Genomic DNA, 24,871 nt, shown 5'->3' on the forward strand with positions numbered 1-24,871 from the left:
AATCAAATTGACATGAGACATATTAGCAGTTGAAAAATTAAAGTTTAATAACATGTATACCTGTATACATTGGAGAGACTCAAGAAAACTGAGTCAAATGGTGGAAGCCATCATCTTAGATACCATCTTCAGTTAAAGACAAAAGATGTTAGGGATGGAATATCAGTTATGGGAGATTACCAGGAGAAACACTGTAAATAAGAGGTAAGATTGTTAGGCAGATATAAGTACATGCCTTATCCATTAATACCAATTTCTAGAGTTTTAGATATCCTTTCTGGCACACCTAGGAAAGACACCCTTACAAATGGAGATTTCCCTTAAAGGATAATTTCTACCTGGTTTCAGAGCCTTTTTTTTTTTTTTCTTTTTGACTACTGTTTCTTAAAAATTAACAAGCTTAAAATAATCCTTATGCTAGAGATATTTTGGGGTGGCAAATTTTGCTCTCCTACACAGCAGTGTAGACTTTTTCTAGTTTGTACATCCAGACTCTTCTGGCCTCTTCCCATCATTATACAGTTCAAACACTGCTTCCACAGTTTTAAGTATTTGTTACAGTGGTACCCCCACTTCTTGGTATCAGTTTTCTGTCTAACTATGTATGGCCTACTATAACAACATAACAAGACTGGGTGGCTTATAAAACAGCAAAAATTTATTGCTCACAGGTCTGGAAACTGGAAATCTGAGATCAGGATGCCACTATGGCAGTGATGGCGAACCTATGACACGCGTAGCCATTTCTGATGTCATGCGGCCGCATGCCGACGATGAAACATTTGCTGCTCCTGAGGATGAAACATTTGCAACTAGAGTCTTGGAGTTAGTTTTTTCCTCAAAGTGACACACTACCCGAGTTATGCTCAGTTTTTTGGTGAAGTTTGACACACCAAGCTCAAAAGGTTGCCCATCACTGCACTATGGTCTGGTGAGGTCCCTCCTTTATGTTGTATCTTCACATAGTGGAAGGGGCTAGAAAACTCTGGAATTTCTCTCTCTCTCTCTCTTTCTCTCTGTCTCTCTCTGTCTCTCATCCTCACCCAAAGAAATGTTTATTGATTTTATAAAGAGAGAAAGGTAGAAAGAGAAAGAGAGAAACATCAGTCGGTTTCCTCCTGTATGCCCCTGACTGGGAATCGAACCTGAAACCTTCTTGGTGTCCTGAACGGCCCTCCAACCAGCCGAGCCACCCAGCCTGGGCTCTGGGATCTCTTTTATAAGAGCACTGATCCCATTCATGAGAGCTCCATCCTTATGGGGGTTAGGATTTCGACATGAATTTGGAGGGACACAGACATTCAGACCAGCAATAGTATTCTCTTCTGTTTTTAATATCTTTGTGTCTTTGATGATATTCTCTCATTTCAGACATTGGTAATTTTGTCTTCTTGATCATATTTGCTAGAGATTTATCAATTTCCTTGATCTTTTCAAGGAACATCTTTTGGTTTTGTGGGGGAAGAAGAAATTTTTACTCTACCCTTCTAGGTTTTTCCACTAGTCTAATAATTAAGTCACCATGAGACAGAGAAATGAGAAATAATCAACATTTATGTACATATATCTATATAGGAAACCCACTTACATTTCAGAGACTGCACATGCATGAGGGGTTCCAATACAGGAAGTTAAAATGAGGTATATATGGCATTCTGGGCTAAGTATGAGGGAAGATATGTTGGGGATTCACAGGACCATAAGAAGAGCAGATGTTCAGTAATTAAAAGTTTGTCCTGCCCTATAGATAGGTCATAAAAATTATTTCTGTAATGATTCTCATTGTGGGCAAGGCTCCAAATTTAAATTATTTAAGAGATAGGTGAAAGTTCTCATGAGCTTGCAGATCTTGATTTACTTTCAGATCAAAATAATTAACATGCCAAAGTGGTGCATCTCGGGGAGACCTGTTCTCAACCCTTTCAGTTTCAATGATTTTTCAAGTATTCTCTTTCTGTCTCCTGATTTCTGGTCTTAATCTTTATATCCTTCCTCTGTTTCCTTTGGGTTTAATGTGCTCTTTTTTAGTTTCAAAAGGTGAAAGCTTACATTATTGATTTGGGACCTTTTTCCCTAGCATTTTTATTAGTACTTTAATGCTATAAATTTCTTTCTAAGCACTCCATTAGCTGCTTGGAAGGAAATTGATTTTAACCAATTTTTATATGTTGTGTTTCTATTTTCATTTTGTTCAAAATATTCTAATTTTCCCTTAGAAGACTGACACATATTATTTAGAAGTGTTTTCAACTTCCAAATACTTCGATATTCCAGTTATCTTTCTGTTACTGACTTTAATTTCATCATGATCAGAGATCACATGCTGTGTAATATCAACCTTTTTACATTTATTAAAGTTTGTTGTTATGATTCAGAATATGATCTGTATTGGTGACTAATACCATGTACACTTGAAAAAATGTCTGTGTTGCTGGTGGATATAGCATTGTATAAAAGTCAATTAGATTCATTCAGTTGATGGTGTTGTTTAGATTTTGTATATCTGTGCTGCTTTTGTATCTACTTCTGTGGATTACTGAGATTAGTGTTTCAGTTTTCAAGAATAATTGTGGATTTGTTTACTTCCTTCAGTTCTAGTACTTTTTGCTTCATGTATTTTAGAACTCTGTTGTTAAGTACATTTACATTTAGGATTGTTGTGCCGTCTTGATGAACCTAGTAATTTTCCTTGTCATGAAATCTACTTTGTTTTAGGAAGAATGCTGTCTCAAAGGCAGAATATGTGTTTCTGTGTGGTTATGACATCAACTGAATATACAGCTAGGTTCATTTGTTTCCTTTTTTTTTTGGAGATCACCTTATTTTTCCTTTTTGTAAATTTAATTTTACTTTATAAAACATTTAGATGCTTCTAAAAGTACACCCGGAGAGGTCTGCTTCCATACTGAGGTTCTCTCTCTTTTCTCCCCACAGGATAACCATTTTTTGGTTTTATCTTTCTATTGTTTCTTTGTGAATAAAGATAAATTGGGAATTCTAATTTTCATGCTCCCCCACAACAAAATATGTACACACATTATGTATACTTGTGAACGCCGCATCCATCTGTGGCTAGGGTTCAAGGTCTGGAGAAGGGGCCGAGGAACCCCACCTGTGCACAAATTTGTGCACTGGGCCTCTAGTATTTTTATATGTTTACTAGAGGCCCGGTACATGAGATTTGTGCACTGGGGGGAGGGGAGGCCCTCAGCCTGGCCTGTGCCCTATCGCAGTCCAGGATTCCTCGGGGGATGTCTGCCTGCCAGCTTAGGCCTGATACCCCCAGGATTGGGCCTAAGCTGGCTGGCAGACATCCTCTTGCAGTGTGAGGTTCTTGCAGTCCTGGACCCCTCGCTCCTTACCGCTCTCCTGCAGTGGAGGCAGGAGAGGCTCCTGCCACTGCCGCTGTGCTTGCCAGCCATCAGCTGGGCTTCTGGCTGAGCGGTGTTGAGTGCCCCCTGGTGGTCAGTGCGCCATAGCAATTGGTCGTTCCACGGTTTGGTTGATTTGCATATTACACTTTTATTATATAGATATATAGGACAATGCACGAAACTCATGCAAGAGTAGGCCTTCGCAGCCCCTCACTGCCTTGGCCTTCGCAGCCCCAGCTTTGTCCGGAAGGTCATCCTGCTGTTCGGCTGTTCAGTCGATTTGCATATTATGCTTTTATTATATAGGACTAGAGGCCCGATCCATGAAATTCGTGGAAGAGAAGGCCTTCACAGCCCTTCGCTGCCTTGGCCCTCACAGCCCCGGCTTCATCCGGAAGGTTGTCCCGCTGTTCGGCTGTCGGTCAATTTGCATTTTATGCTTTTATTATTATAGATTAGTTCAAACTACATGGTTATGATGTCAGTTCTGTTCTAGCTTCACTAATTTTTTTGTCTCGATATATTACTGAGATAAATATGTTGTTAAAAATTGTCCTCTGTGGCCATAGATGTCTATTTTTTTTGTGTGCTTCTAGTAATCTATTTTGGAGCTATGTTAATCAGTACATAAGCATAGATATTACAGACTTTTTACCACTGTATAGTAAACTTCTTTATCATTAGTAATGGTTTTGCCTCAAAGTCTTTTAGTGTGTTATTATAACTACACCAGTTGTGTTTTGATTTGTATTTGCTTGGTGTACTTTTTTTTTCTTTTCATATTTTTACTTTTAACCTTTCAGTGCTCTTAGGTTTTTTAGGTGTATCTCTTTTGAAAAGTATGTAGACTACTATTATTTACACCTTAAAAATATTTTCTATGTGGTTACAGTGCTGAAGCTGCTGAAAGATGGCAGAAGAAGTGGTTGTAGTAGCCAAATTTGATTATGTGGCCCAACAAGAACAAGAGCTGGATATCAAGAAGAATGAGAGATTATGGCTTCTAGACGATTCTAAGTCTTGGTGGCGAGTTCGAAATTCTATGAATAAAACAGGTTTTGTGCCTTCTAACTATGTGGAAAGGAAAAACAGTGCGCGGAAAGCATCTATTGTAAAAAACCTAAAGGATACATTAGGTAAGTTATTTTTTTATTAAAACAGCCACAATACTTTCTTTTAAGTAGATGTTAGAGCGTGGTTCTTTGTACATAATTTTGGCAGCAGTGGGCAGATCTGACTAGAAAAGTCCTGGACTGGAATTTCAGCTAGACAAGGTAAGTTTGGCTCATAGTAGGTGTTCACATCAGGAGACTAGTGGACGTCATAAGTGTTTGTGGGAAGTTTCTATGAATGTAGCTCTGGTGGGTCTGGCCGGAGTTAAAATATCCAGCCAAGGTGGTGCTCAGGAGCAGAACTGACTGATATAGCAGGGGCTCTTTGAACTCTGAGTACCTGATGAAGTTAGGCAAATTCTGCATCTAAATGAGACAGGGATAAATGAGTAAGATGCAGAATTGCCGCCTTGAAATTAAGGCAATTTATTTTGCATGGCACATTGTTATATTTTAAACATCTAATAGTTTACACTTTGAACTTCACTTTTAAAAGCAAACCATTATTTTATTCTTATAGTTGATAAAAGAATTTGAAATTGTGAATCATTACTGTATAAAAGTCAATTAGATTCATTACTGTAGATTAGCTTCTATAAGGCTGATCTTTTTTATTTTGTTTCTCTTTTTTTCCCCATTCTTTCTTTCTCTAGCTGTAAAGTTTGTTTTTACTGGCCCTCATTAGGGCCAGAGATAGTGGAACCTGCTTCACACTTGCCTTGGCTGAGCTGATAGGAAGGAAATATGCCCAGATGAGGAGTGGCCTCTTTTTTTTTTTTTTTTTTAATTAAAGTCTCCTTGGTTGACAGGAAGGAATTGGGAGGGACAGAATTTCATTTTTTGTATTCAGGCAAGCATGCAAACATTCTATTACTTAAGGGTTCTTTGTATATATCTAGAAGAGAAAGTAAAATTTCTCCTTGTGAAGATAGTTTGGGAGTAATGTGGCATGCATGACTGACAAATATAAAATGTATTGATTAACTACTTTGTATTATTTTTTATTTCTTATTTAATATTGTTATTCTAGACTAAATTAATCAGCAATAGAAGACAAATCTTTTTTTGGTTTTAACCATTATAAAGTAGCAAAAATTTATTGCACAATTCAAAGTAAGATACAAAGTATCAGAATATTGGTTTCTAAACTAAAAATCCAGTATTCTAAATGTAATTTAATAAATGAAGTTATTAATCTGAATTTTCACCATGACATTGAACTGCCATGGTGAGGTTACCTTTTTTGAGATTTTAAGGTTTTACGTATAAGACCATTGTTAGTTTTTTATTGAAAGACAAACCAGAAAGAGATTTTCCTTGAGTAGCTTAAAGAGACCAGAGTTAGAACCAGGAATGTTTATTATTTTGTGAATATTGGACATTTATAGAGATATTGGGGATAATTAAGGTAACTTCTGTGAAGAAAGTGTGCCTTATAGTGATGAAAGCACGAAAAGGACTAGAACCACATATAAATAGATATTTTTTAAAAGAATGCTGGTATCCTGCTACTAGAGCAAATGTGATGGTAATTAACAAAAGGTAGTGAAAAAACTAATACCATAGAGCAAAGAGGATAAGTTTCCAAATTTTATATATTACTGCATATAAACTTTAAAGCCCAATTAGATACATTTTTTAATTATTCATTTTAAGTTAGTGATCTGTAGTTAGCCTTGTATAGTGATGTAAATTCAGCATTTGCATCAGACAGCCTTCTCTCCACAGAATTTCTGAACTCCTTTTTGGTAACTTAAATCTCCCATATAATTAATTTGTTTCACAATGATTGTGCTGATGGAGAGACATTGTTTGAAAGTTAAGAAAACACAGGAAAAAAATGAAATGAATACGTGAATATATTTTCAACTGTTGAAAATATATATGACTTAAAGCTTCTTCTAAAATAACTCTGAATAATAAGGTCACATTTGTGGCCATCATGATATACTTGCTTTACAGGTTCTGTTATAATTCAGTGGGGAAAAATGTTTGGAAAGAGAGGAGCCTCAGAAAAACTTTCTATTGCCTGGGTGTGGGCCAAGTCACGTGGATTGGGTGTGGGAAGTTTCAGTGTTACAGAACAGACCAGGAAGCTCACTCAGAATTATCCTGAGCTGTAACTGACAAAAGAAAACACGGAATTTTTATTCTAAATGGATTGGTTAAACGCCTTTAAAGGTTTTTTCAGTAAGTTAATCTGTTTATTAAATCCATAGTTTTCTTGTAGTTTTCAAATTAGATTTTTCACTTTTGTAATTTAAAGGAAAACTGTATGGAGAGAACCTATGGGAGGGAGTTATATAGGCTGGTGCTTATATGGTTTATTAAACATAAGCTAAATGATTGGTGATATCAAATATTAGTTTTGACTTTATAAGTAACGTAGTTTTAAAATATTGTATCACTGTTTAACAGATAGCAAAAGGATATAAATAAATGATTTGAGTTTGATGCAGTTAGTTCTAATTCAGTAACTTTGAACTTAGCATAGGCATTTGAAGTGAATTAAATAAATTGTAAAGATATTAAAAACATGAGAAAAAGGATTAGGTAAGCAAGTTCCTTTATTGTCAACATGATTTTCAACATTTGAATTAACACAGTATTGTTTTAGTACTTTTTATTTAGATTTTAGAGGAACAATGTAGACGAGAACATTTAATAAAAGCACCAGTAAATGGAATGTTTTGTTTTAATCCATGTAGGATTGCTAGAAATTACTGTTTCAGTAAATGTGAAATTTTATAGTTTGAAATGAGTTCTGAGAGCAACTGCTTGCAAAGAAAATATAAACAGTGAGGAAAATAGTAAATTATTTGGCTTGTTTTTGAGTTCTGATCACAAAGTAATACTAATACTTACAAAAGCCTAATCTTTCTATCTAGTGATGGCCTTTTTATAATCTTATGACAATGAAGTTGATTTGGTCTCTGAACATTTACTTGATATTTCTAGAAAAATGAACAGAGAATTGTTGTAGAAGTCTTATATATAGGGAGTGTAAGGAAACAAAGTGTAACCTGTCGAAATTTCAAGGTAAGGAGCAAAATGGAAAAGGAGCAAGCACTTTGTTGAAAAAGAATGTTGTAATTGTAATATTAACCCTTTGCACTCGCTTGCTTTTTTCTCGATTCCTTTATTCTACTCGGGATTTAATTTTTTAAATACCCCAGATTTTACAAAGCGCGGCAGTAGAATAAAAAACTGGAGTTTCTTTTCATACAAACTTATTTATTTGGATTTTTTTTAATATTTCAAATTATTGATACATTCAAAGAGTAATTTTAATCTCGACATCCGAGTGCAAAAGGTTAAGACTCCTTTTATTATTTAGTTAACTTCAGTGGCCAAGAGATATATCTCTTATGTTTGCTTTTGGGGGAGTTATAAAAAATTTTAGGTCTGCTTTTTTGGTCAGTGTTCCTTTTACAGTTTATTCTTTAACTTATTCATTTATTTGTTTATCAGCATATTTTTATTGAGAGCCTACTGCAAGCAAGGCAAAAATCATAGAATATAAAACTAATACTCTCACAGAATTTACATTCTGGTGGGGAGCTAGATGGTGGTGGTTATTTATTAATTATATAGTGGATTTTGTATCTAAGTCTGGTCATAATTGATATTGACTATAAATCAACCAGAAATAGTATAAAATGAATATATTGTATCATTTATATAATTATTCGGTATATACTATCAATACAATGATAAAATCATCATTCTCTCTCATGAGTCTTAGAAAGTTGATAGTTAATCCTAAATATATTTGTAGGTTCAGGGTCAGGATTTGATATTTGTAAGCAAAATACCCCTTTCCTCACTAACAGCAAGTCAGAATTTACATTTATTTTGCTTTCCAGCTTGTCAGAGTAGATATAGGCTATTCACCCACCTATTCCCTGAATGGACTTAAAAATTTGAGGAAATAGTATGTGTGCTTCTTGTATGGCAGCAAAAATACCCTTGAAAATAAAAAGTGCACAATATTTTAGACCAAACAGAATAATAAAAAACACTAATTTCTCTATTATATGTAGATAAAAATGAACAGAAAATTTAAAAAAATTCTGTAATGGAAAGAAGACTATATTTTTGTATTTAGATTTCCTTAGTTCTGCTTCCAGATAAACCAATTATTAGTCATGTGGCCAAGGGTATATAACTAAACTTCCTATTCCTTATTTGTAAATGAGAGAATTGTGCAAGACTATGACCCTGGAAAGTCCCTTTGAACTCTAGAAGTCTTATAGTCCTGGTAAACAGCTGACCAATCTTAGATGTGCCATAAAAACCTGGGGGATATCCAGGAGGGAGAAACTGGTTTTGAAGTATGAACATAACAGAATTATAGTTCCCTAAAGAAAGAAGAATCTTTGGCCTCATTCTATTGGACATTTATTTACTCAGTGATTTAGATGGAGGGAAAATAACATGCTTAATGTAAAGACCTAATGCTGGAAGAATGGCAAATACATTCTGTACAGAAATATATTTGAAAGCTAAAAACTGCAAGAGAAATTAACAAGATAAGTAGGAACAGACATTAACGTAAATTTAAGTTTTTAAAAGAAATTGAAAATGTTGAGAATCTAGCCTGGCAGCAGTTTGCATGAGTATAAAAGACTTAGAGCTGCTGTGATAATGTAGATGCTAAAAAATCAACACAGTTCATAATGGCATTGATTCAAATTTATGAGGTGCTCTGGTGAAGGGATGCTATAGCTTCTTTCTGTGTATGTTGGCCAAATAAAGCATGGCTTAGTTTATATACTTTGGCATACTTGGATAGGCATACTTGTCCCAAGTAGATCCTGGGAAAGGATCTGGGGTGTTTAAGGCGTTCTCCATATATACATATTTATATATGTATATATTTTTATATATTTATATGTATTTATATATATATATTTATACACACACACACACACACACACACATTTTAACCGTGCAGGTGTTGGGACATTCAAGTAGTTGCTAGCAAAGAGGCTGCTCTACGCAAGTAGGACCAAGGGCAGGCTTAGGTCCAAAAAGACCAGAAGCTTTAATTTCAATTTTAAGTGTACACAAAATGATTTAACTAACTATTGGAGGAATTACACCACATGAAACATATGTAGTTGCAAATCATATAGTATTTTATTATTTACAAAAGTTCCTGATGCTGCGGGCACAGGCTTTATGGGATCCCGGTGGTGCTATCCTCTGGGGTCCGGCAGCTGGGTTGTTTGGTCTGGATGCAGGGGGCCCGGCATTCCTCACCCGAGCGCTCGGTCACGTCTTGATTGGGAGGTATTAGCCGTTCTTCTGTGGTCTGCTACAGAGAGGAGCGAGGAGCGGTGTTGCTTGCCGGACTGACAAAAGGACGTGCCTTTGTGGCTGTCTCGACAGGCGAGCATTGTTGGCCGTCCAGGACCCATTTTTAAAGCCTGTTTCGTACCCGCGGCAGTTCAGGTGGTTATCAATGAATTACGTCAATGCACACATGTTAATCTCAAACAGGGCGAGGGGCTATATGTGGTTATCTAGGGAGAGTACATTATTCACACAAATGGTTATTTTAGCAAGTCATTCTGAGTCAATAACTGAAGTTCAAATCCTTATCTATGGGGTACACACGCTTCAGGGCAGTGGGGAATGTGTCCTTAATATCACATTTTAAGTTTTAAGAAAGTTAACTTAAACATTTTAAAGCCTTTTTAACATTTTAGACGTTTTTAAAGTATTTTTAAACATTTCTATATATTACTACAACAATGCTTTTAACCAGTGGTATTGAGAAATTCAGATGCTTCCAAATCCTTGCATCCAGTATATTAAAGATTTGAAAGCCAGGTTACATAAAGAATAGTTGTGGGTACAAAGAATGACCTTAGGAAGAGGACAACTATCATGTGAAGATGCAATATTCACAATACTTAACCAAGGTTCTTAAAAACTTTTGAGGACTTAACAATAAATTGTTTTGGTTAAGAAACAGTGTTGTAGGAAGAGAGAGGTTAGACCAGTGGTTAGAAGTGAGGGAAGGATTGGAAGGTATACTAACACTTTTGTTTTGTTTTTTTCAAAACCAAGCTAACAATAAAAATGAATGCCTCAGAGTTACACAGATCCTCAGTGTTTAGACCTGAGCATTTCCCTCCCAGTCCTGGCCAGGGCCAGTTATATAATGCTATAATAAAGGTTTAAGTATTTTTGAAAAAGTAAATACCAATATGAGGGGGTTGAAAAGTAGTAACTACCATTGCTTGCTATGTGCTATGCACTGTGCTGAGTGCTTAACATATAAACTTTCAAAAATTCTTTACAAAAATTTTATGAGATAGGTACTTAATACCGCACCATCATTTCACAAGCAAGGCAACCGGAGTTTAAAGAAGATTAAGTAACTCGACCAAGATCAAATTAACTAGTAAATAGCAGGACGAAATTTATACTTAGGGTGTCTCTTGCACCTATATCGACTAAAGATTAGAGAAGGTTAGAGTCAAGCAATGGATTAGAAAGGTTTAATACAAAAGGGACCAATTGAGATTAGGAGTTGTACTAACTGTGAAGTTGGGAAGAATTTAGGAAAAACATACCTGAGGGAGGCCCTGGCCAGTGTGGCTCAGCAGTTAAATCACTCCCCGCCCTCCTACCCTCCCTACCCCCCTTGCACTAAAGGTTGATGGTTTGATTCCAACTCAAGGATATATACCTGTGTTGCAAGTGGGCGGTTGGGAGGCAACCAATTGATGTGTCCCTCTCACATCCATATTTCTCTCTCTCTCTCCCCCCCTACTCCATTCCTTCCACTCTCTCTGAAAATCAGTGGAAGAAATATCCTCAGGTGAGGATTAACAAAAGAAAAAAATACCTGCGCGAGTCTGCTTATAGAGTGATCTAATTGTTGCTGATTATAACAATTTAGAAATTAAGAGGTATTAATACTTCATATTTGTATAATTTTATAAAGTAGTTTCACATCTACTCTCATTGCTGAAAGATTGGGAAGACTATTTTTTTAGCAATAGAAACAAAGGGCAGTAAACATGCCCTTCCCAAAGAATTGTAGAAGCAGGGTAAAAAAGTGTAAGTTATTGATTATGCATACATTTGTCTGTTGTTCACATGATAAATGATAATGGAACTTAATATCAGGCACTGGGAATAGATAGGTGATTAAAAACATGGTGTTTGATCTCAAGGAAGCAAATATTGGTATACAGAGTATTGAGGATTAGAGTAAAAATATTTACAAAGAATAGTAGTGGCATAGAGGAAATACATTAACTGTTTTGGGGAGAAATAGGGAAATCTTTAGTGAGAAGATACATGACTGAGTCTTGAAGACTGAGGGTGGTGAATGTCGTAGGGCAGAAAAACATCATGTGCAAAGGCTCATATCCTTGAAATAGAATGTGTATTTTGGTAACTGAGGAGCTTGTATGGCTATAGCATTATTAGTTGAACAGGTATGAGGTTAAAGATATGTTCAAAAGAGAGACCACAGAAGGCTTTGTATTACATAGAAAAATGAATATTCTAAACTTATGTTTTCCCTAAAATATTTCTGGCCTCTAAGATTAAAATAGGTTATTTTTTTGTGTTTTCCAACTAGGGACTTTCATTTTTGGGTCTGTCCAAAAATTCTTTTTTTTCTTTTTGACATTGTATAATTAGTCTTAAAGGTTATCTTATTGATAAATTTTTAAATGGGCATACAATACAATATACAGATCATGTATTATATAAATGTATGCTTGAAACCTGTGTCTTATTAAAAGTCACCCCAATACATTTAATTTTTAAAAAATCATTTTGTAACTTGCCTTTATTTTCAGGTTTAAAATTTTATATTTTCTCTTATCAGTATTCAGTTTTAATCAATGTAACAAACATTTATTGAACATCTGCTATAACACAGTTCTAAAGTATAGGGATAGAAAAAGATCAGTGAGACAGAATGCTCTTCTCCGGAAGCTTATGCTAAAAAGAAAAAAGAAAAAAAAAAAGCCTAAAAGACAGACACAGGAAACGCTATCATACAAGGACTCCAGAAATATAAGGTGCTAGAGTGCTTAAAAAAGGAAAGGGTAAATACTACTGAGAGTGAAGGTGGGGAAAAAAGGATGTTGAGAAACATGGAGTGGAAAGATGAATGAAATAATAAAGTTGTTAATTTGAAATGGTCCTTGAATAGATTTTTGAAAGGTAGAAGTTTTAATAAGATTTGGGTAAGAAACTAGCCAACAAGGTAAACTACATCATTAAGGTGGAAATATCTATTCAGGGAATTGATTTAAGGGGCCACTCTCTTTTTAAAAAAATCAGTGGAAAAAATATCCTCGGGAGAGGAGTATCAAGAAGAAAAAAAATGTTCTCTGTATCTATTAGTCTATTTCTGTTTTGCTTGTTTGTTTATTTTGTTTTTTAGAATCTGATGTGGGGATCTTTTAAGAAAAAAATTTATGAGATAAAACTTACATAACATAAAATTAACCTTTTTAAGGTGTACAATTCAGTGCTGTTTAGTACATGAACAATGATGTGTAATCATCAAATCTATTCTAATTGCAAACCATTTTTATCACCCCAAAAGGAAACCCATCCCTGTTAAGCAGTCACTCCCTGTTACCCCTTTCCTTCAGCCTCTAGCAAGCACTAATCTGCTTTCTGTCTATATGGATTTATCTATTCTGGCTATCTTTACTAATAAAAGGGTTATATGCTAATTAGACTGGGAGACTTTCTGGACATCATTTTGGACAAAGCCATGGTGGCAGGGCTGAGGCAGAGGCGGTTAGGGGCGATCAGGCCAGGAGGGGAGGGCACTTGGGGGTGATCAGGCTGGCGGGGGGGGGGGGAGCAGTTTGGGGCGAGCAGGCTGGTGGGGGGTGCATTTGGGGGCGAGAAGGCCGGTGGGGGGGGGGCAGTTGGGGGTGAGCAGGCCGGCAGGCAGAGTGGTTAGGGGCAATCAGGCAGGCAGGCAGGTGAGCGGTTAGGAGCCAGCAGTCCCAGATTGGAGAGGGTGCAGGCCGGGCGGAGGGACACCGCCCCCCCTTCCCTCTGCATGAATTGCGTGCACTGGGCCATTAGTTTAATATAAATGTGTATAATATATGACCTTTTGTGTGCAATTTCTTTCATTTAGCACACTGTTTTTAAGGTGCATTCATGTTGTAGCATGTATCACTATTTCAAACCTTTTATGGTCAAATAATGTTATATTATATGAATATATCACTTTGTTTATCCATTTGTTGATGGACATTTAGGTTGTTTCTACTTTTTGGTTATTGTGAATAGTGAAGCTGTGAACATTTGTGTACAAGTATTTGTTTGAATACCTTTTTTATTCTTTTGTGCATGCACCTGGAGTGGAATTACTGGATCATATGGTAATTCTGTGTTTAACATTTTGAGGAGCCATCAAACTGTTTTCCATAGCACTTGCACCCTTTTTACACTTTGCCCAGCAATGTAAGAAGAGCTCCAGTTTCTCCATATCCTGACCAACACTTACTTTCTTATTTTTTTGGTTTGGTTTAGTTTGGTTTTATTATCGCCATCCCAGTAGGTTTGAAGTGGTATTTCATTGTGATTTTGATTTATATTTCCCTAATGTCTAATGATATTGAGCATCTTTTCATGTACTTTTTGGGCATTTGCATATATCATTGGAGAAACGTTTATTCAAATTCTTTGCCCATTTTTTAAAATAGGATTTTTCTTTTTGTTGTTAGTTCTAACATATATATGTTCTAGATTTATGCCCTTAATTAACAGAATATGATTTGAAAATAGTCTTTTCTAATTCTGTAGGTTGTCTTTTCATTTTCTTGATAGTCTTTACACAAATGTTTATTTTAATGAAGTACAATTTATCTTTTTTGTTTGTGCTTTTTTGGTGTCAAATCTTAAGAATTCATTGCTATATCCAAGCTCATGAAAACTTTACCCTATGTTTTCTTCTGAAAGTTTTAAAGTTTTAACTATTATACTTGTGTCATTGATCCATTTTGAGTTAATTTGTGTATGTGTTGTGAAGTAGGAGTCCAACTTCATTCTTTTGCTTGTGGATATCCAGTTGTCCTAGCACCATTTGTTGAAGAGACTATTCTTTTCCCCATTGAATGATGTTTGCCTCCTTGTTGAAAATCAGTTGACCATATATGTATGGATGTATTTCAGAAAACTTGATTATCTGGTATACACAGGAACTTTTAAAAGCCCTTATTACCCCCTGTATATCCTTACCCAAATGCTTCTTTCTCAGGTTTTTAATGTCTGTTTCTTGTCCAATTGTTGTCCCTTGCCCCAGACTACTGTATCAATTAATAATTTCAGCAAAAGACACTCTTGCCCTGGCAATGCTCCAGGTCAGGTGAAACCAAGGCAAGTCCTGGTCCTTCAGGTAGCTGAGATAGATTGAAACCCACAACCACAGTTCTTTGAGAATAAGATCTTTGGTGCTTCTTCTGGCATTAGGAGTGCAGATTACTGTTCTCACAGCCACTACTGATTGGGGATATAAGTGATTGTTGGCAAGCAACTTAAAATGCCACCGCTTTCTCTATGCTACAAAGCAGCAGCTTCTTTCTTCCCTAAGTCTGGCTCTAGTTTTTGTAAGTTTTTTACTATATTCCAGAATTCTGCAAAAGTTTATTCTGACAGTATTTTTCAGCTCATTAATTATTTTTTGGTGGATGGATGGAGGCCTAGAGTTTTCTACTCCATAGGAATTCTAATGTGAGGATTTTAAAGGATGATGGTACCTTTAATCAGAAGTAAGAAAATTGGGAGGAAGGGAGTTGATTTATGGATATTTTATTTGGACATGGGTGTTTGTATTTGAGGTACTGTGGTACAATCTATAGATATCTAGTGACAGTTGGAATTGTAGGGCTTGAATTCCAGAAAAAGTTTAGAGCTGCAAAGAGATCTTGGAACCCTATACAGAAGTTATAGAAAATGAAAATGTATGATTTCCTTCAAGTAGAGGGGAAGTCCAAGCATGACATCTTAGGAAACACTTTCAACTAAGGAATTATTCACTTTGGATTCATCCACAAAAATTGACTTTGTTTCTACCACTAGTGTAGGTACTGTACTGCTAAGCACTGGAGATACAAGGTAATAAAATCATTTTCTACCCTAGGGAAGCTCATTCTCTTATTAAGGAGACAGACTATTAAACAAATAGAATGCAATTTTATAACAAGGTTTAAAAGAAAAAATTTAATATTATAAGGAGTTAGGAGTGAATGGTGAAAAAATTGAAGGTAAAAGGGAAGGCAACTTTTTAAATAATGGCATAGTTTAAAGGGAGTAGCAGAGTTGAAGTAAAATTATTTAAGAATAGAAGTGATCTGAGTACGATTTTAGACAACAGAGTAGAAAGGAAACAAGGATGGTAAAGAGGCAGTAAAGATGGCAAGAACCCAGAAGGATCAGTAGTTAGAAACTTGGATGAAGAAAAGGAGTAAGAGTAATGAGAAAGTTTTGAGAGAGTGAGAATGTATTTGAAAAATTTTACCTAGGAATGCCTTAGTTTTCTTGCTAAAAATAGAATACAAAATCATGTGATAACAAATGAGCAGTGGTGAAAATGCCTGATTAGAGTTGATGTAGCATACATTTGTGATGATGGCACCATTTGATGATTTTCTCATATCTTTCAACAAGTGTATATTAATCACCTTTTGTGAGATCCTTGGGATTATATCCATGAACAAAATAAATAAAATCCCTGCCCTTGTGAAGCTTACATGTTAATGGAATGAGAGGAGGCAAACAAATGATATATTATTTTAAAATAAACATAGGAAACAAATAGGAGCAACTTGGGTCTTGGAACTAAGAAAGCAAATGAGAGTATTACCCAGACATAACTATTTTATATTGTATACATCAAGTTGTAAGTTAAGTTATTGTTTATTTCAATTATAAAAATCTAGGTTTTAAAAATAAGACAAGAAGAAGATGGATTTGGTGGATCCTTTATGTATGTACTTAGATTGTAGGTATGAGAGGAATAATCTGTATTTACATTTCAGAGAAAATGCATTAATTTAGGAATATTTTATAATTGTGCAGTTATTTTAGGGTCTTTAACAAGAAAAAAGATGAAAAGGTAAATTGTCATATAACTACAGTTAAGTGATTATGAAAAGAGAATTGGTAAAGGAGGTGGTCAAAAAGTACAAATTTGTAGTTATAAGTCATGGGGATGGAAGGAAGGAAGGAGAGGATGGGTGGAAAGAAAGAAAGAGAGAGAGAGAGGAAGAAAGAAGAAAGAAAGGAATTTATTTAAGTTTAAAGGCTTACAAAACTAGTCAAAGGTTTCTTGAAATAATGAGTAAATTGGTTTTTTAGGTTATCAATGTTTCTTATTCTCATTACCTTTTTTTCCTAATTTAAACAGGCATTGGAAAAGTGAAAAGAAAACCCAGTGTACCAGATTCTGCAGCTCCTGCTGATGATAGCTTTGTTGACCCAGGGGAACGTCTCTATGACCTCAACATGCCTGCATATGTGAAATTTAACTACATGGCAGAGAGAGAGGATGAATTATCATTGATAAAAGGGACGAAGGTGATCGTCATGGAGAAGTGCAGTGATGGGTGGTGGCGAGGTAGCTACAATGGACAAGTTGGATGGTTCCCTTCAAACTATGTAACTGAGGAAGGTGACAGTCCTTTGGGTGACCATGTGGGTTCTCTGTCAGAGAAATTAGCAGCAGTCGTCAATAACCTAAATACTGGGCAAGTGTTGCATGTGGTACAGGCTCTTTACCCATTCAGCTCATCCAATGATGAAGAACTTAATTTTGAGAAAGGAGATGTAATGGATGTTCTTGAAAAACCTGAAAATGACCCCGAGTGGTGGAAATGCAGGAAGATCAATGGAATGGTTGGTCTGGTGCCAAAAAACTACGTTACCATTATGCAGAATAATCCATTAACCTCAGGTTTGGAACCATCACCTCCACAGTGTGATTACATTAGGCCTTCACTCACTGGAAAGTTTGCTGGCAATCCTTGGTATTATGGGAAAGTCACCAGGCATCAAGCAGAAATGGCATTAAATGAAAGAGGGCATGAAGGTGATTTCCTCATTCGTGATAGTGAGTCTTCGGTAAGTTGGTTTTCAAAGGTAAATGGAAATAGAGCACTGGGTATTAAAAAAAAAATTGGAGAGGATAATTGGCTTCCCTATAAATGTTCTGAAGCTTAAGTCAACGTTTTTTTCTAACTTCATTTTGAATAAAATATAGCCCTAGTAGTGATACTCTACTGGATTATTTGGCCTAGTCTAGTACTGTTGGTTTTGCATTTCTGAAATATTTTCTGTTGCATTAAACTGAAAAAGGGAGAAAATTTAACATTGGCTTCTTCATTGAGAGTAGAATGATGCAGTAGACTAAACTGGGAAAACAATTCTTTCCTTTTGAAAACATTTCTTAAATTGCATATTGGATGCACTGTTGTCCATGTAATAAAGGGAATTCCTAAATTTAAAAATTTGATATATAAGTTTTTTCTTTTAAAGTGGTTATGGTATTTAAAATGCACTTGTGGTAAAAGTTAAATTTTATTGTAATACTAGTAGAACTATAAAACCATATAAAAATAGTTATGTGGACCCTTGGGTACTGTCTAGAATATTAGAATTTGGTGATACTCATTTCCCTTAAAAATGGCCTTTATTTTTCTTTGATAAAGGATACCACTGTGTTTCCACTTTTCAAATCATGATTAATATTGGCTTTGTTTGTATGTAGTTGTACAAAATTGAATGTGTGATTGTACAAAAGGTTGAAAGAAAGGCAGCAGAAATGCTATCTGGTGGCAAGTTGTGTGTGTTTGTGTGTTTGTATGCACATGCACGCATATGCACAAGAGGAAGGGAGAGATAGAGGGAGGAAAGATAATGATTGAACTGCCAAAGTCTAAAGTTCAGGAAATGGGGCCTATAACATGCATAACCAACCCCCCAGGAAGAGCAGGTGATTGACGATAGGGAAGAGTGTTTGGATGCCTGACCTGGCCCTGCTTTCCAGGACAAGCAGTGGGCGGGTTAGGAAGGAGTGACCTTGGAGTGAGTGGTAAAGTAGGGGATGTTTCCAAGTAGCCCACTGTTTGAAGCTTTGGCAGTAATTGGATAAAAAGATGATTCTGGGGTTAATACAGACTATTCAAAAGAGTGTTAGGTTAAATTAAAAAGTCTTAATTAAGGAAGTTAAGGAAGTAGCTTAATTGCAGAATACTGTGTATTTTCTTGTGGCTAATTGAGCATAGATATTAACCAAAATATACCATTGTTTTTAGCAGTAGAGTTTTTGAAGTAGAGGTCTTAGGCATATTTTGTTTGACCTGCACAATGTTTTTAAAACAACATTTGAATATATTGTCAGCATTTAAATATTGGGAGATTAATTATAAAAATTCAGATAGCAAACTTCCCTTTTAAAATTGGAAGGCCTGTCATCATTAAGACCATATTCCTACAAGAAAACAATCACAGCTAAGTGGCCACCTCCCTTAGACTGGGGCCGGTGCATAACCGGAAGAGCAGGTGCTTGATAGGGAAGGGTAGCACTGGAGTTCCCTCTGTCTATCCACCCTGTCACTTACTTACTTTTTTTCCCCCTTGTAGGCATTTGAGTTTATGACCTCTCATAAGTTTATATTATTCCTTCTTCTTTGAGAATTCAGAATATTGTATCAGCTACTCTGTAAGACAGCTACTATTAGTTACTAATTGAAAAGGGGTAGATGTAGATGTCTTGGATTTTCTCATGTGTCTCTCTAGTAGTCTGACTGGAGAAAAGATAGCTCTAGATGTGCTTCAGATATTTAAAGGATTTGCTTGTGGTGTTAGGTAGAACATGTTGAGACTTTGGAGTCTTACTGCTTGGATTTGAATCCTGACTATTGTTAACTAGATGGATAATCTTAGATTATTTAGCTTCTCTCAGCCCCAATTTTCTCATCAGTAAAATGGGTTTGTTTTGAGGCATAAATAATTTAGCATAGTGCCTAGCACCTAATAAGTGTTCACACTTTAATTGTTATTAGTTTAATATAAAAATGCTAACAGATGTCTTTCAAAATGTTTACCCTACATGTTTTTTCTCTTTTAGCCAAATGATTTCTCAGTATCACTAAAAGCACAAGGGAAAAACAAGCATTTTAAAGTCCAACTAAAAGAGACTGTCTACTGCATTGGGCAGCGTAAATTCAGCACCATGGAAGAACTTGTAGAACATTACAAAAAGGCACCAATTTTTACAAGTGAACAAGGAGAAAAATTATATCTTATCAAGCATTTATCATGATACTGCTGACCAGAAACGATTGCTGCACAGCTCTAATTCGTCATGTAATTAAAGACTGAGAAACTGTCAGTCCAATCATACTTGATTGGATATTGCTATTTCTAACTCTATATGAGAATTGACTATAATACATAAGTATTTTTATTATAACTCAGTCCATACATATATACTACGTATGCAAAGCATCTGCATAAGCGATTCTTTTTCCTTGGTCTTCTGTTTTATTGTTTCCTTTGTTGTTTTTTTCTTTGTTTCTAATATTAAGGTTTTATATTTTGAAAAAATGATGTAAATCAAAAGTCTTTCTATGGAAGAATTTCCTTATTGTCTCCTTTATTTCCTTGTAAGGGCACCATATTAGTCACTTTCTCAATGGTTTCTCTTCATATAAAATTATATCAATATATGACATATGCTAAAATAAATTTCTTGGAGAGTGTTAATCATTTCTGTGACTAAATAGCAATAATAAATGGAAAATTAGAAATTATTTTTAGGTATTGGATTTGTCATAAGCCATTGTAAATATCAATCAAGTATGTTTTGTCAGCCTTTATTTTTAAAAATTCATTTATTGTCTTCACTGTAAATGGGACATAGGTTAGAAAACATACCTTGTACAATTTTAATTTACAATTGTTGGAAACAAAAATCTCTAAATTTCTAAGACTTTTTGGGTGCTTCTTTCTCATCTGGTTATTCAAGAGAACAAAGCCGTTTTTCAAACTGTAAATGGAGGCTCTAGTGTTATTTTTTTCCCAAAGCATCTTGTGTTAGGATATAACTGTGCCAGTATAAAAAAAAAAGCTATGGCCAAATTTGGGGGAAGTAAGAGGCAATGAGATACTTGGTCTCCCTCCCACCCCCATCCCTTAACATCAATAATTATCAGGCATGGTATTTCTACTATTTCCATTTCTGCCTTTCAGCTTGTGTTGTTGACTGCGACACTAAAATTGATTTATACCTGGGATGAACTCATAGTTAGAGAAAAGTATTTTTTAAATCTTACTTTTGCAAGTGCTTCTATTATGTTTTTGTTTACCAGGCAGAAGTTTGGGTGTATGGATGAGAGGCTACTGTAGAGTATTAAATTTAATTCTATAGGTCACAGAAGAAAACCAGTTGTATTTTGTGGTGACAGCTTGTCCCTCCATTATTCTGTAGATTGAAATTTAAGCAAAGCAGCCTTCAGTATTTTAATTGAAAGTTCTTATTAAAATCACAAAACTTGTAAACAGAAGTCATATATTTTGAAAAATTTCTCAGTGCAGCCTAAGCAAATTAATGTTTCCATTGTTAATATGTTATAAGCAGACACTTAATAAATCAGAATTACTGATGCTAAAATTGAAGTCATCTAATGTATTATATATATATATATATATACACACACACATATATATATATATGTGTGTGTGTGTGTATATATATGTGTGTGTATATATATATATATATTGATTTCAGAGAGGAAGGGAGAGGGAGAGAGAGAAACATCAATGATGAGAGAGAATCATGGATCAGCTGCCTTCTACACAACCCCTACGAGGGATCAAGCCCGCAACCCAGGCATATGCCCTTGACTGGAATCAAACCTGTTACTCTGAGCCACACTGGCTAGGGCTGAGTTGTTTTTTTGTGTGTGTGTGTGTTTTTCATTTGTTTTATTAAAAAATGTTTTTCTTTAAATCTTAAAATTATTTAAAAATCATTTTAAAAGACGTTGCCACTGGGTGGCAGGCCTGGCTTCTCCCACTAAGCAATAGGAGTCAGCAAATATAAATAAGACATTGATGTACAAGCTTTCATCTTCATTACATCTGCTTTTAAAGCCTTTTAGTTTATATTTCATTATCTTTCTCAGCCCCCCCTTTATTTTTTTAATTTTTAAAAGTACAGTTTATATTCAGTATTATTTTGTATTAGTTTCTGATATATAGCATAGTGGTTAGACATCAGTCCCTCTTTGTTGAAGATGATTAGTAGAGAAGTTTAATGAAAATAAAAGTTATGTATGCTTATCTTTTTGCTGTAAAGTCACTTGAACATGAAGAAAACAGTTATAAAGTGCTTTTGAAATGACTAGATAGGAAACATCTTTTTATTTAATTTCAAACAAACATTTGATAATGCTTTGTTTTCTATATCACTTTGTTTTTTATCCAGTCTTATTAAAAATTGATTTTTTTATAAAGGGAGCAATTAATACTTTGCATCATAGACATGAGCTATTTATAGCAAACCCCAGTGAGTTGGTTTTGAGAAAGTAGCTAGGAAGGGAGTGGCACTGGAAACTGCATATATTTGAGCCATAATTAGATTTCTAATAACTGGAGAGTTCCCAGATATCCCATATGTGCCAGTAATACCTACTGTGACCTCTTCATATTATGGAACAAAAACCTCACTAGGAACTAGTTAATTTTGTAATATAACATTTTATCAATTTTTTAAGTCTTAAACCAATCCTCACACCAATGGCTGGTTTTATAAGCATGAATTTTACTTGAAGCCATTTTCATAAGAAATACAACAATCTTAGAAAACATCTACAGAGCTAGCTAGTTGCATTAATTATATTAGAAACCAGGTTTTTTTGTTCCCAGCCTGGTGTACTCAGTATCAACTTATTGCCCTCTGTGTATTTGTTTTTTGTTTGTTGGTTTTGTTTTTATACTTCATGATTTTAGAGAGGAAAGGAGAGAGAGAGAAACATACAATGATGAGAGAGACTCATTGATTGGCTGTCTCCTATACACCCCACACTGGGGAATCGAGACCGAAACCCAGGCACATGCTCTGACGGAGAATCCAACCTTGACCTCCTGGTTTATACGTCGACATTCAATCACTGAGCCATGCTGACCCGGCTGTGTGTTTTTAGACTAGAGGAGAGTCCTAGAAAGGGCAGTATTACAGAAATTTTTGTCACCTGTGAGGAGATGCTTAGCTATTAGTTAAATACACATAGCACAGATAACCCTGCCCAGCCTACTTCCACAAATAACTTCTCCAAAATACTGAAAGAAGGTTCTTCAAAACTGTATAAGCTCAATAAGTAAAAGTTGTTGCTGCTGCGTCTGTTAGTTGGTCATAACATAGGCGCCTAGCACTATTAATGATAGTGTGTCACAGATTTATCACTAAACAGAATAGGAAGGCCAAGTGCAATCCATTGCCATTACTGGAAGAATAAGGCCTAGCAGATGAGCAACTTGGGTTGTTGAAATTTGGGTATATAGTATGCATAGTATGCTGGTCTACAAGTTTTTATAAAGATACCACCAAAATAAAAAAATTAAAAGGTCATCTTTATATGTCACATCAAGTATCTCCAGCTTTAATGCTCTAATTCTATCTGATCCAGAGATTGCAAAGAAGCAGGTACCTTTGTGAGAAAAAGAAAAGGCACCTCTTCCTCCTAGGCAAGCCCAACCCCCTTCCTTATTGAGAAGTCTGAATTTATACTGCATGCACAGTCCTCCCCCACTCCATCTTGACTAGGGTGCCCTGTTCAGAGTACAACCATCTAGTTACACCCACACAATCCTTAAAAAAGTGTTTACATTTGAAAGTTGAGGGATTTCACATAAAATTCAGAGTTCTGGTTTCCTCTGAAGGATGAGTAGCTGACAATACTAGAGATGAATTCCCACAAGGCGACTATCATATAGAACATAGTAATGATGGTCCCCTTAATTTTAAGGGGAATAAAAGAAGTCTTGCCAACCCTTCTCCTACTTCACATTTCCAAATGCAGTTACTGTTGCTTCCTTTTTTACCTGTAACATGGAGAATTTTTGGTTTGGATTCTGGAAACTATTATCAGAAACACTTTAAATGCAATGTCCAAATTAATAAATTAAGGATGTAGTATTATAGCATGCTTTAACTTTTCCACATTAATATTTGCTAGAAGATATGGGGTTCTTTGTAATCTTGTAGATACTTATAACTGTTTCCAAATGGCTTTACAACTGTAGTCACTTCTTTCTTAAAGGACATTTGATATATTAGATCACATCCTAATTTTATGTTCTGAACAGTATACAGTGAATTCTTTTTAAAAAATGCCACATTACTGCTCCTAGGGGAGACCATTATTTGTCTATTTGATTCTATTGCAAGGCAAGATAGGAAGCTGCTCTCTTCTGAGAAGCTGGTTCTATTGGTTTAGCAAGTTTTTATGACTCAACTCTATCATCTTCTAAACACTTGCAGGTTAGCATACTATGCATGCTACACACCCAGATTTCTTGCTGTTACATGATCTAAACCAGTGGTAGGCAAACTGCGGCTCGCGAGCCACATGCAGCTCTTTGGCCCCTTGAGTGTGGCTCTTCCACAAAATACCACGGCCTGGGCGAGTCTATATTGAAGAAGTGGCGTTAGAAGAAGTTTAAGTTTAAAAAATTTGGCTCTCAAAAGAAATTTCAATCATTGTACTGTTGATATTTGGCTCTGTTGACTAATGAGTTTGCCGACCACTGACCTAAACCAAGTGACAGAGGAACCAAAATATATTTTTCTAGTTTACTAACGTTATCTTTTGATCTGAAAGTATACACAGTTTGCTAAGACTTGTTTAATGAGTAGGACCTAAATTGGGTTTGGTAAGGTTTTGAAGAACAGGAGTTTTTCAGTTATCATTGGCCATGTTCACAGAGGTAGATGTGTCTTTTTGAGACTATGTTTGCCTGCTGGAGCACTTATATCAAATATTTCAGAATTGGCCTGATGCCTACAATGGCTTACCACTTTTAATTGACTTACTGGGCTGGCTAGTTTTTAAATGTTTCAACTCCAATTACTTTTTAAGCTGTTTTAAAGCTCAAAGGAAAGCTGGTCTCAGTGTTTTGGAATAATGTTGCAAATTTTATTTGTATTTATAACTACAGAAGACAAAAAGGCAATACTCAATTTTTCTCTATGTTTTCCTGTACCTCATAGAATGATAATGACTTTCAAACAGGAAGACAAACATAAAAATAGACAACTGAAAATAGACATCTAAGGTAAGATATTTAGTTGCTTTAAATAGATCTCTGGGCTCAAAT

At 35.4% G+C, this 24,871-nt stretch overlaps 1 protein-coding gene across 3 annotated transcripts in view; it reads left to right on the forward strand.

The window, feature by feature from the left end:
- Positions 1-20,257, forward strand: part of NCK1 (NCK adaptor protein 1) — a 65,449-nt gene extending 45,192 nt beyond the window's left edge. For 2 of the 3 annotated variants that reach the window (XM_028128592.2, XM_008152845.3), the window contains 3 exons: positions 4,267-4,510; positions 16,899-17,611; positions 19,620-20,257. In XM_028128592.2, coding sequence (XP_027984393.1) covers positions 4,285-4,510; positions 16,899-17,611; positions 19,620-19,814 — 1,134 coding nt within the window. In that variant the 5' untranslated portion in view covers positions 4,267-4,284 and the 3' untranslated portion in view covers positions 19,815-20,257. Of the gene's footprint in view, positions 1-901; positions 932-4,266; positions 4,511-16,898; positions 17,612-19,619 lie in introns of those variants that run through there. The other variant, XM_054729603.1, reaches the window with a different exon arrangement.
- The last annotated feature ends 4,614 nt before the right edge of the window (positions 20,258-24,871 follow it).

The sequence above is a fragment of the Eptesicus fuscus genome, chromosome 18, assembly GCF_027574615.1.
Source record: "Eptesicus fuscus isolate TK198812 chromosome 18, DD_ASM_mEF_20220401, whole genome shotgun sequence".
NCBI classification, from domain to species: Eukaryota; Metazoa; Chordata; class Mammalia; order Chiroptera; family Vespertilionidae; genus Eptesicus; species Eptesicus fuscus.